This window comes from Tupaia chinensis, unplaced genomic scaffold (assembly GCF_000334495.1).
Source record: "Tupaia chinensis unplaced genomic scaffold, TupChi_1.0 Scaffold000528_1, whole genome shotgun sequence".
NCBI lineage: Eukaryota > Metazoa > Chordata > Mammalia > Scandentia > Tupaiidae > Tupaia > Tupaia belangeri.
Genome location: NW_006160041.1, coordinates 2,206,557 through 2,219,358, shown reverse-complemented (window position 1 = coordinate 2,219,358; position 12,802 = coordinate 2,206,557). Strand labels below are relative to the sequence as shown.

General features: G+C 54.2%; 1 protein-coding gene across 1 annotated transcript in view; it reads left to right on the top strand.

Moving 5' to 3' along the window:
- ISM2 (isthmin 2) overlaps positions 1 to 10,805 on the top strand; it is an 11,874-nt gene extending 1,069 nt beyond the window's left edge. Inside the window, 6 exon segments of the mRNA XM_006172065.2 lie at positions 2,413 to 2,655; positions 4,428 to 4,800; positions 7,561 to 7,701; positions 7,969 to 8,052; positions 9,193 to 9,355; positions 9,421 to 10,805. Coding sequence (XP_006172127.1) covers positions 2,413 to 2,655; positions 4,428 to 4,800; positions 7,561 to 7,701; positions 7,969 to 8,052; positions 9,193 to 9,355; positions 9,421 to 9,781 — 1,365 coding nt within the window. The 3' untranslated portion in view covers positions 9,782 to 10,805.
- Positions 10,806 to 12,802: the final 1,997 nt, after the last annotated feature.

The following is a 12,802-nucleotide window of genomic DNA, read 5'->3' as shown; positions in this document are numbered from 1 at the left end:
CTGGTATACTCAGAGAGGTCTGCAGATGCAAACCCAGAACCTCCCCCACATGGATCAGCTTCTCAGAGTGTCGTCTTTTACCACTGTGCCACCGTATGGTCCCATGCAGAGTTTTTTAACCACAGCACTAGAGCTCTCTGAGCTGGGTAGTTCTTTTTTTTTTTAAAGAGAGATTTTTGTTATAGGGTGTGTGTGTTTGTCACAGAGACAGAGCAACAGAAAGCAAGAAATCACCCTCAAGGGAGATGGCCATGCCACAATCCCTTCTCCATTCTTCTCTTGGGGCCTTGGGCACACACACACACACACATGCCTGCTGAGTTTTGAGCTGCTGGGTCTGGGACTTGAACCGTGGTCTGTCCCGGCCCGCGGGACAATCGAACAGGCTACCTGAGTGAGAGAGTGGAGGTCTGGAACCGGCGCAGCGTCACAACACGGGAGTGACACAGTGTCACAGCTTTGAATGGTATACAGTCACTCATTTATTGAGGGCCAGAGAACATTCTTATATACACAGCAGGGTGGTAATTGGTTGCCCAATATGTAAATGAAGGATATATTTTGGGCCAGTAATTGATTGTTTTGTCAGGGGGCATTAACCAGGAGGCGGAGCTCAGGGTCGGATTGCTGTTGCAGACCTGATTGAGAAGCTGCTTGCGTATGTTAGCTAGGTTGGGGAGCCTAGGGGCGAATTGTTTACTCCTGGAACAGAGAAGTCCGGGAGGTCATCGTGTGAAAGTCATTTCAGCCATTTTGGTGCATGTGGCTCTCCACGGCGGTCAACTACTTGAGAGTCCAGTGATGTAGCCATTATGTCATCTGCGGTCCCAGTTCTTTTTTATTTTTTAGAGAGATTTTTGCTATAGGGTATGTGCACTTACCAGAAAGAGAGAGAAAGTGAGAAATCACCCCCAAGGGGGATGGCCATGCCACAATCCCTTCTCCATTCTCCTCTCAGGATTTTGGGCACGCATGGAGTGAGATTCAAGGCTTTGGGTCTAGGACCCAAACCATGGTCATCCAGGTAGGAATCCATTGTCTTAATCAGTCTGCCACCTGCTGGCTCCCGTGCTTGGTAATTCTTTGGTGGGTCTATCCTGTGCATTGCAAACTCTGTAGCATCACCCCAGCCTCTACCTACTAGATGCTAGTTGAAAACCCTCCAGTTCTGACCACCACAAATGTCTCCAGGCATTGCCAAATGTCCGAGGTGGGACCTGCTGCTTCACCCCTCAGCCAGAGGGGCTGCCCGACCTCAACCTCTGCCTCCTGGGACTGCCTGTCTCTGCCCCAGAGGCTGCAGACAGAGTGGGAGTACAGGATCAGAGGGCTTTAGCTAGCACCTACCTCTGAGTGGGTGAAATGAGTGATAAAGCATTTAGGGTGGTGCCTGACATGCAGAGAATGGTGTGGAAGTGTTTGGCAAAATTCAGACAGTCCTTCCAGGTACAAGTTACTATTCTCATCTGTAGGTAAGGAAATTGTCAATTTGAAGAAGTTAGTAAGAGGCAGAGCTGGGATTTGAACCTAGGCTTATGTGACTCTCTAGAACCAATGTTTTTCCAGCCATACCATACTGTCCCAGAAACCAGACTGTTGGGGGTGCAAGGCCGTGGTCTAAGAGGGACAGAGTCCACAGGCTTCAGGCCTCCAGACCCACAAGGGTAGCCCTGAGGATGCACTTTCTGCCCTAGCACAGAGCCTTGGGCAAAGTCCACCCTGGAGATGGGGAGTGGCCACTGAGCACTGGAACAGGAGTCAGAGACATGCAGGTCTGCCCCACACGTACTGTCTGAGCTGAGCTGCCCCAGTTCTGATGGGGCACAAGCTAGTGATGGACAGCCACTGGACCTGGGACAGGAGAAGGGGCAGGCTGCAGAAGGTTGCTGTGGCCAGAAATGTCAGGGAACAGCTCCACGGTGGATGGCTGGACAGAGCCAGGTGGCTGCAGAGTGCTGAAGGGATGGCCCCAGGTCTGCTGCCCACTGCCCATAGGGCCAGGCCTGTTCCTGGGGTCCTTCCAGGGGGGCTCCCAGGGGGGCTCCAACGCAGGCTGTCTGCAAATGGCACTTTGGAACCACTGTCTTCAACACCTCTCTTCTACTCTTGGGCCATAAAGTGGATTGCATCCACTCTCCTCCTCCTCCTGCTCACACCAACCATCAGTTGTCAAAGAGCTCTGTGGAACAGACCACTGCCTGACTGGCTGCACCCTCCCTTCTCTGTGGGAGGCAGCGAGGCCGGCAGTGTGTGGATTTTCTGTTCCACGTACCTGCTCCTGAGAGCTTTAAGTCAAAGGGTGAGTTTGTGCCTGGGTCAGACCTCAGGGCTCCTGAGTCCCCCTTGCCAGCTTGCCCAGTCCACATCGGGTGAGCCCTGACCTAGGCCGCCCCGCCTTCCCTCTCTCCACAGGCCTCAGTCCCTCCAAATCCCAGGTCTTCGAAGGAAAGAGAGGAAGCACCACCACACCCCGGGACCCACCTGCAGGCAGGGCCGCGCCAGCATAGGCACTGGGCTGTCATGGAGCCAGGAACCCTGAGCCCGGGCAGGGCCACCCCTGCTGGGCCCCTGGAGGACACTCCCTTGCTGCTGGAGCTTCAGAAGCTGCCGGGATTGGCCAACACAGACTTGAGTGCCCCGAATCCCAACATCCAGGTGAGCACATCAGAAGGGCCACCGGCCCAGTGGGCACCTGGAGGGGAAGTGACTGGATAGTGTAGGCCCCCCTTCTTGTGCTTCTTAGGGGGTGGGTGTCCTCGCTGGGATCGGAGGGCATTCTCCTGCACCTGCCCCTCCACTTTCTAGCTGTGGCCCTTGGACAATCCCATGGCCCTCTGAGCCTGTGTTCCCTAGACCTTAGCACAGGACACACAGCATGGAGCTGGCAGGGTTGTGAGGAACAGATGAGAGAGAAACATTCTAGCCTGCAGGAATTCCGGGAATATGGGAAAGAGCCGGAAAAGGCCTGAAGGTGGGTCCCCACCTAGGCCCAGTCCCTTACGGCAGGCCCCTGGGGGAGGGCTCAGTGCAGATGGGCTGGTGGCAGTGGCAATGACCACCAGGGGCTTTTTCCTCCAGGGTTTTTAGGACTTTTAAAATTTGTCCTGAAGTCATTGAAGCAAGACTCATGATAAAACATTCCGCTTTGCAGCTATCTCCTTCCCCCACACACGCACAAGTAGGGAAAATGGTCTTGTATGTGGGATAAAATAATGTCAGTTAAAACTTGCAGATAAGGGTTAACATGACCACTCAGCTCTTCAAAAAGTTTATGTGAGTTAATTCTTTCCCCCTAGAGGACATGAGAGAGAGAGAGGGAAAGTAAGAATTCACTCCCGCCCCCATGGGGAATGGTCACGCACAATCCCTTCTCCATTTCTCCCTCCTTTCACGATGTTGGGCATACATGCACACGTACCCACCATGTTTTTTTAAGCTGTCAGGTCCAGCACTCGAACTACAAGGTTAGCTCTGTGGGATCCAACACCTTCACCACCACGCCATAGGCTGCCCTAACCAGGGGCTTTACGGAGGGCGACAGGTCATGAATCTTCTGATGGTAATGTCTGCGGAGCAGTGACAGTTCAGAAAACACTTTACAGGGAACCAGCAGTTAGCGTAATGGCTATGTCGCTGGACTCCCATGTAGTCGATCGCGGTTCGCATCCTGGACCTGGTGGCTTAAAACTCACGCCGGGCGCGTGTGCGTGCGTGCCCCAGATCCCGAGAGGAGAATGGAGGAGAAGGGATTGCGGCGTGACCATCCCCCCTGGGGGGGGTGATTTCTCGCTTTCTGTCTCTATGTCTGTCTGGCGAGAGCATGCGCCCTATAGTGAAAATCTCTCCAAAAAAAAAAAAAAAAAAGAAAACACTACACAAAAGAGGAAAAGAGATCACAGAAGTGCAGAACAGAACATTCTAAAATCTTTCGAAAGCATCTCTCTCTACACATGCATGCACATGCGCACACACACAACTGGAATATAAACGGTGTTCATGTTCTTTATATTTTCCTGTTTGTTTTCTTCCCACGTCAGTGACCTCATTCTACTTTATAACAATCTCAAAAGTAATGTTTCCAAGTTCAGTTTCACATGAATGGTTCTGGTTTCCCTTCCTGAAGGCTGTCAGTGGTCCTGAGGCTGGCAGCCAGCAGCCTGCAGCCTGCAGTGCCAGCTTCTCTTAGAGTAGGGGTCTCACCTCCACGAGGTGACAATTGCCATGCCTGGCCACACCCCAGATAGTAGGTCCAATCTGGGTGTGGGAGTCAGTACTCTCCAGGATTCGAAGGCCAGCTAGGAGGAGACAGATGGCCAGGAGGGAAGACTGAGCCGCTGCCTCTGGGCTGGTCCTGTCATCTTGCCGCTGCTTGGAGCCCAGCTCTGAGCCCTACCTCACTGGCCAGCCTGGCATCTGTCTCTCTGCAGGTGACCATCGAGGTGGTGGAGGACCCCCAGGCCGAGGTGGAAATGGACCTATTGGACGAGCCCAGCAATCACTGGCCCCAGGGCGCTCCCAACTGGCTGCCCACCAAGGAGCTCTTTTGGCCTCTCTTCTGGGGCTACCTGGAAGGCGAAGAAGGGGACACGAGGCTTGAGGGCAGGGCCCCAGGGGAAGAGGCGGAGGAGGAGGAAGAGGAGGACTACCTTGCAGAGTACAGTGAGGGCGAAGACCAGGAGGGCTACGATGAGGATGATGATGACAATGAGGAAGAACCATGGTCCAGTGGGGCCATGGACAGTCAGGACCTGGGCTGGCCAGCCCCCAGAGATGGGACCTTCAAGGAGCTCGACAGCTATGGTGAGCGCCCCAGCTTAGCATTCCATGCTGCTGCCCCTGTAGGTCCTAAGTGGAGATGGGAGAGGGGCAGAGGGCAGCCTGGCAGCTGGAAAGAGGAGGAGCTTAGGCCCTGTCCAGACACCATCATCAGCTCAAAAATAACATTGCCAATAGCTTGCAGAGTCACCTTGGCCCCCATTTGACCCTGATAACACCCTGAGATCTGCTAAGAAAAAGACATTTATTAGTGCCATAAGTATCCATCTCTCTCTGCTTTCACCACTCCCAACTGATCTCGTTTTTAAACTGTGAGGGTTTGAATCCTGGCTCTGGCACTTACCAGCTGAGTGATCTTGGGCAAGTTACTTGACCTCCCTGTGCCTCAGTTGCTTCCTGTATAAAATGGGACTGGTGGGGTCAGCAGGTGGCATAATGGTTAAGGCACTGGACTCCCATGTGGCTGATCACAGTTTCAATCCCAGACCCGGCAGCTTAAAACTCACACTGGGTGCATGTGCATGCATGCCCATAATCCTGAGAGGAGAATGAAAAACAAGGGATTGCAGTGTGGCCACCCACCCCACCCCAAGGCAATTTCTTGCTTTATGTCTCTCTGTCTCTCCAGAGAGCACATGCACCCGATAGCAAAAATCTCTCAGAAAAAAAGGGCGGGGGAGACTGGTATAACCTCTGCATAGAGTTGGTTGTAGAGAATATTATATGAGTTAATGTATATGGAGTGCCAACATGTAGGAAACAAAACGTTGGCTATTTTTATTATAAAAAAAGACGTAACAGAGGGACTAGCAGATGGCATGGTGGTTAAGATGCTGGACATTCCCATGTGGCCCACCACAGTTCAAGTCCTACACCTGTTGGTTTGCTTTCTCACTTTTCCTCTTTCTCTTTCTCTCTGTGTCTCTCTGGTCAAATTAAAATAAAATGAATGAAAAATTAAAATTAAATAAATAATTTTTAAAAAAAGACGTAACAGAGCTGGCCCCATAACATAATGGTTAATCCCTGTTCACAGCCAGCCATATCCCAGTGGCTGACTGAGGTTCAAATCCCAGTCCCAGCAACTTGAAAAACACATCAGCCATGTGTGTCCATGTGCCCTAAGTCCTGACAGGGTGGAGAGGTGAAAAAGCGACTGCCGTGAGACTCCTCCCTGTTGTGGGATTCTCTCTCTCTTTTTCCCTCTTTCTTTCTTTCTTTCTTGTTTTTTTTTTTTTTTCTCTCTCTCTCTTTCTTTGTCAAGTGCACATGACTTCTGGCAATAAAAAGAAAAGACATAACAGCAGAGACTGTTAAGAAAATACCACCTGGGCCTTCCAGAGGCGTGGAAGTTAAGGCAGCTGAATCCCACATAGATGACTTCGCGGTTCAAATCCCAGACCTGGCAAAAGGAATTGTGGCATGGCCATCCTCCCTGGGGGTGATTTCTCACTTCCCCTCTTTCTCTCTCTGTCTCTGTCTCTCTTTAGCAAGTGAACAACACACCCTATAGCAAAATCTAAAAAGAAAATAAAAATACCTCCTAACGCCTTCCAGCCTCCCATGACAACTTTTACTTTGGTATTTCGTGGCCAAAATAAAAGTTTTTCTGGGTACAGACATGTCTTGTAATAATTGCGACCACTTTCCCCCAGAGCCTGGTGTCCTGTCTTTGGACCAAGGTGACTACAATTATGATTAAGACTAAGTTGGGGCCAGCAGGTGGCATGGTGGTTAAGGTAGCTGAATTCCTTGCAGCCGGGACCCTGTGGCTCAAAAAACATACCAGGCACATGTGTGTGCATGCTCAAAATCCTGAAAGGAGAATGGAGAAGGGACTACAGTATGGCCATTTCCCCTCTGTCACTGTCTTTTTTCTAGGGAGTTCCTAGTCCCTATGGCAGGAAAAATAAAAAAACTAAGGTAGGACAACTCTTCCCAAATTATTAAACTATTGCAAACTAACAGAATTTTCATGATCTTCAACTTTTCTCCCATTAATTTTCCTTAAGCTCTTGGTGCTGGCCTGCTCTGGCTTGCCTAGAAAGTGAGGCAAGAACCAGCCATGTCAGTATTTTGGGGGGTTCCCCAGAGAGCACTAGGTGTCTAGACCTTGCACAGACTGTTGAACTGTAAGCCACCCTCAGTGTATTTCAGTTCCCTCAGGTCAGGAGCAAGTCCCTAACACAGGCAGCCAGGACTTTCTAAAATTTTTTGCCATAGGGTGGATGTGCTTGTCAGAGACAGAGGGAAAGTGAGAAATCACCCCCGGGGGGAGATGATCACTGTACAATCCCTTCTCCTCCTTTCTCTCTGGATTTTAGGCACACACACACACACCTGGTATGATTCAAGCTGCCGGGACTGGGACATGAACCATGGCTGGCTATGTGGGAGTCTAGCGCCTTAATTATCACACCACCTGCTGGCCTGGGACATTCTTTAATATCCCAAGTGCCAGGGAAGTACTGTCACAGTTGGTTTTTGATTGACACCCATGGTGGGCAGGGGACTTCTAGCACCAGATGCCTTTTCCTTCTCATGGCTATGCTGGCACAGAGCAGATGCTGAGGTTTGGGCCCCTTCTCAGGGTCACCTGGCACATCTGCACGAGGCTATCTAGCTGAGGAGGCAGGTGTAATGGAAATCCAGCCTGTGCTCCATCCTCCAGGCCAGGAGCCTGGCGTGGGCTGTGTGCTCTTGAGGAAAAGGTGCCTTTTGCTAATTTGGACCCGTGCACCCTGAGGCTGCATACACTCATCCTGGCTCCCTGCCTTGACCCAGACTATGAGCCTCAGGAGGAGTGGAGCCCCTGGTCTCCCTGCCCTGAGAGCTGCAGCAGCGGCAGCCAGCGGAGGACTCGGCCCTGTGGCTATGCCTGCACTGCCACCTAGTCCTGGGCCTGCGACCTGTCCCCCTGTCCCGGTGAGAGGAGCCCCAGCCCCTGCATAGGAATGGCTGGTGTGGCTGAGATCCGGGCTTGGCCCCTGGGGATGTGGGCATGTGATCCTCTTATGAGGGGTGGGATTGGGAGAGGGGATGCAGGAAGCTCACAAACATGGTGGTCCTGCCTCGTCCCAGGCCTGTCCCAGCTGCTGTGGGCACGGAGAGCCTAGTGGGGGCTGGGCTTCCCCATCGGTAGCACAGAGGTGCCCTGGGATGCAACCAGCCTGGCCTCCTCTCTTCCCAAAGGCGCCGAGGACGAGATCACCTTGGGCTTCCCCAGTGAGGGGTGGCAGCCCCTTACCCACAATGCTACGGACGTGCTTGGCTCAGGTCAGTAGGGGACTAGGCCTTGCCCTGGGGGGTTGGGGGCAGATCCTCTCTCTGAAGGGTGGAGCATTATTACACAGCAGAAACCCGGCCTCTGTGCACTAAGGTGGAGTACAGCTTCCAGCCAGAAGGTCTGCCTCTCCAGCAAGGGAGCCCTAGCTGTGCTGAGCCAGGTTCGCTGGCCTTTCCCAGCCTGGTACTCCTACTGGGAAGGCCTGGATGGCAGCCGCAAGAGCTGGGAGATCCTGCTATGGGTCCTGTCCTCCCTGGCAGCAGGACGGGGTGGGGGCATTCTCAATTTCAATCCCTGGCTATTTTTTGGAAGTTTCTGGGCAGGCTGCATCTAGGGGAGGAGTGCTGTCAGGGAACTGGGTCCAGAACTCCAGGACTGCTCCTTCCAGGCAGCAGGGACTGGGCTGGACTTCCAGCACATTCTTGAGTCGGTGTCTCCCTGTCTCACCTGCACCCTGCAAGGAAGGCAGGCAGCACTCATAGCCCACGTCGGAGATGGGGCTTTATTGAGGCTTATGGCAGATGCTTACTGAGATCCCATCATGCACCTGGCACTGTGCTGGGCAGGGCAGTCCCAGAAAATTGAGGCCTGGACCTGATTTAGGGAGCCCAGTCTCACTGGGGACAAACACACATTGCCAGTGTGAGCACTACACAACAAAGAGGTCCCCAAAGTCTGGGAGCACAGAGGAAGGAGCAGTTGGCTCTGTGTGGCCAGAATCGGAGGCCACACCTCCCAAGGCAGAGAGGGGAGGAGGGCAGCATGGCCGGAGGGAGCCACTGGAGGCCTAGAGCAGCAGTGACTCGGCCAAGGCGGGACAGCCTGAGACAGGCAGAGTTAAGAGCAAGAATGGGCCAGAGCTTAGAATATGTTGACACTTCCTTACCAGCTCTTCAAAAACTGCCTTCCCTGGCCCCATGCACTCCAGCTGCCTCCCTAAGAGCCCCAGGATCTAAGCGATAGCCTCTGGCATCTGGTTGCCTAGGTACCGAGGGGACCCGCGCTGGTATGGATCCACTCCCGCCCAAAGGCCCTCCCCAGCGCGCCTCTGCACCCTCTCTCCCACCCATTGCCCCGCGCCCAGCCTTGCCCTCCGCGGGAGTAACCCGCGCCCCTCCTGCCCTCTGCAGATGTGGACAGCTGTGAGAAGTGGCTGAATTGCAAGAGCGACTTCCTGGCCAAGTACCTGAGCCAGGTGCTGCGGGACCTGCCCAGCTGCCCGTGCGCCTACCCGCTGGAGGCCGTGTACAGCGCCGTGAGCCTGCGGGACGAGCTCCAGGGCCGCAGCTTCCGGTGGCGGGACGCCAGCGGCCCGCGCGGGGGCCTGGGCGTGTACCCGCCCACGGCGCGCCCCGCAGCTTCCGGTGGCGGGACGCCAGCGGCCCGCGCGAGCGCCTGGACGTGTACCAGCCCACGGCGCGCTTCTGCCTGCGCTCGCTGCTGTCGGGCGAGAGCAGCACGCTGGCCGCGCAGCACTGCTGCTACGACGAGGGCAGCCGACTGCTGACCCGCGGCAAGGGCGCTGGCGCGCCCGACCTGGTCAGCACCGACTTCTCCCCAGAGCTGCACTTCAAGGTGGACACGCTGCCCTGGATCCTGTGTAAGGGGGACTGGAGCCGCTACCACGCCGTGCGGCCCCCCAACAACGGCCGGGCCTGCGCTGACAACCCCCCTGAGGAGGAGTACCTGGCCCAGTTGCAGGAGGCCAAGGAGTACTGATGGGGGGCTCCTCACCCCGTCCCCTGCCCAGACTCCAGGAGGGCCTGCGTGCCCTCTGCTCCTGACCCCGAAGGAGCGCGGCTGCAGGCCTTGCAGTGGGGTTAGAAAGGTACGGGTGAGTGGAGGGAGCTTTCCCCAAGGCCCCTGGGGTGCAGTGGAAATGTGTGCAGCCCTGTGTCTGTTGGGAGTGGGGGCTCCCTTGCCTGCCTGCTGGACATGCTGCCCCAGCCTGGCTGCTCCTTTCCAGCTCTCTGGGTCAGAGGCCCTTCTGCGCTGGCTCTGGTGTGCAGCGGTGAGCCAGCCGCTTCTGGTACGCCCCAATTCCTGGGACCTGCTCACCCAAGTCCCCAGCCCTAGAGGCCAGCTGAGCAATGGCCAGTCCTTTTATCCGCCCACAGCTGCCCTTTGCCAGGCTGCCATCCAGTCTGGACGGCCACTCCTGCTTATTTCTGGGTGGTGCCCGCCCCTCCTGCCCCACCCCTGCAGTGAGCCCCCGCGCAGGAGGGCTATCCTTAGCTCCCAGCTGCCTTTCTGGTGGACACCACTCTCCTCTCGGGTTGAAGGCCGACAGCAAGACCTGAGTAGACAGTCCCCAGGCAGGGAATGGCTCACCCAATTGTCCCGTCTTTCCTTTGGTCAGCCCCCTGCTCTGCCCAGATTGTAGGATTACTCAGGGTGGAAGCTGGCCCTGTCTTGAGTGGGGAAGTAGCAGCTTGTCACAGCAGCCAGGCTTGGGACAGGCCTAAAACTGGTCCCTGACGGTGTGTCATGGGCCAGTAATGATGATAAACCAGCTCTCTAGGAGGGGAAAAGATCCCCAATTTGTAGCATTTAGGCGATATTTGGAGTAAGTACTCACACCAATGGCCCATCTCCAGCTCCCAGTGCCTGGGAGCTGGGCAGAGTTGTGCCTCACCGACTAGCACGCCCGTGCCTCACCGACTCTCCCAGAACACCCGTGCCTCACCGACTCTCCCAGCACACCCGTGCCTCACTGACTCTCCCAGCACACCCGTCCCTCACCGCCCCGTGCCTCACCGAGACACCCAGCACGCCTGTGCCTCACCGACTCTCCCAGCACACCCGTGCCTCACCGACACCCAGCACACCTGTGCCTCACCGACTCTCCCAGCACACTGTGCCTCACCGACTCTCCCAGCACGCCTGTGCCTCTCCTGCTTCCATCCCAGACCATACTTCCTTGCCTTCTAAGGGGATGGAACGTTGAAGTCCCACTGTCCCTGTTCACGGAAGTCTCCAAAAGGTAGGGGACTTCAGCCCTAACCCCTAGACAGCTGCCCTGAAGCTCTGGGATCCTCAGCAATAAAGCACTTTATTTTCAAATTCCACCTCGTGAAGAATTTTGGACCCCGGCAGAGCAGAGGGGTGTAGGGAGCCTTTGCTTACAGTCCATGCCAAGCTCCCATGGGTTGTCATGACCTAACTCACAGCTGTAACTTTTCCTGACCTTCAGAGCAAGCAGACCCCTGGGATGCAGAGGTTAGACTGGAAACATCAGTTGCCCCTGTTCACACAGGTTGGCTGGACTTGAGGCGATTCACTCAGGGGATCCATGCGGAGTTGCTCATGGGAGGTGGACCTGTTCGCTGCCTCAGTAGCAGCTTTATGAGACACTCCACGGCACTCCTGACGTTTGGGGACGGACAGAGTAATGGAAGGCGTGAGTAGAGCGCCCTCTGGAGAGGCTCAGGGCACCAAATGTTCCAGTTGCCAGCACACCTAGAAGCCAGGTTATTAGTCTGCTCCTGGGCTTCAGGCTGAGAACACTCAGTGCAACTAGATCGTAGGGTCAGAGAGGGCAAATCTCTGTCACTAGGGGGAGCCAAGTTCACTCCCTTGCTCTTGTCAGAAATTTAGTAAGATTGGAACAGGTATGTTTTTTTTTTTAAACAAAAAAGTTATTTATTTAATTTTATGTATTATCGTTATTATTTTATTTGACCAGAGAGAGAAAAGGGAAAGTGAGAAAGCAAGACATCAGGTCTGGGACTAGAACCACAGTTGGTCATGTGGGAGTCCAACACCCTACCCACCATGCTGCCTGCTGACCCCAATGTTCTTATTTTTTTTCTTAAAAAGAATTATTTTGGGGACCAGCAGTTAGCTTAATGGCTATGTTGCTGGACTCCCATGTAGTGAACCACGGTTCGCGTCCCAGACCCGGTGGCTTAAAACTCATGCCGGGCACGTGTGCGTGCATGCCCAAGATCCCAAGAGGAGAACAGAGGAGAAGGGATTGCAGCATGGTCATTGCCCCTGGGGGGTTATTTCTCGCTTTCTGTCTCTGTCTCTCTCTGTCTGTCTGGCGAGCACACACGCCCTATAGCAAAAACCTCTCCAAAAAAAAGAATTATTTTTAAAAATAGTTATTTAATTTTACTTATCATTATTATTAATTTTTAATTTGCTACAGGGCACACACCACTCACAAGGGGGAGAGAGAAAGCAAGTTGCCAGGCCCAGGACTCAAACCTTAGCTATGTGGGAGTCCAGCACCTTAACCACCATGCCCCCTGCTAGCTCCTGTTTTAATCCTTTCTTAGCAGAACCTTTTTGTTTAGAGAGAGATTTTTGCTATAGGGTGTGTGTGCTCACCAGAGAGACAGAGAGACAGAAAGCAAGAATCCCCCCCCACCCAGGGGGATGGCCATGCTGCAATCCCTTCTCCTCCGTTCTCCTCTTAGGATTTTGGGCACACACACACACGCACACACACTCAGCATGAGTTTCAAGCCACCAGGTCTGGGACTGAAACCGCAGTTGGTCATGTAACAGTCCAGCGACATAACTGCTATGCCAGCTGCTAGCTCCGCAGAAACATTTTTTTTAATTGTCAGAGGGCACATGTGCATGCCAGAGGGAGACAGAATGAAAGGGGCGTAAGTCCCACCAAAGTTCCGTCTCCATTTCTCCATTCTGCTGGGATTTGGGGCACAGACATGTGCCTGCTGTTTTTTTCAAGCCACAAGGGCCCAGATTGAATTGCGGTCAGCTACGTGA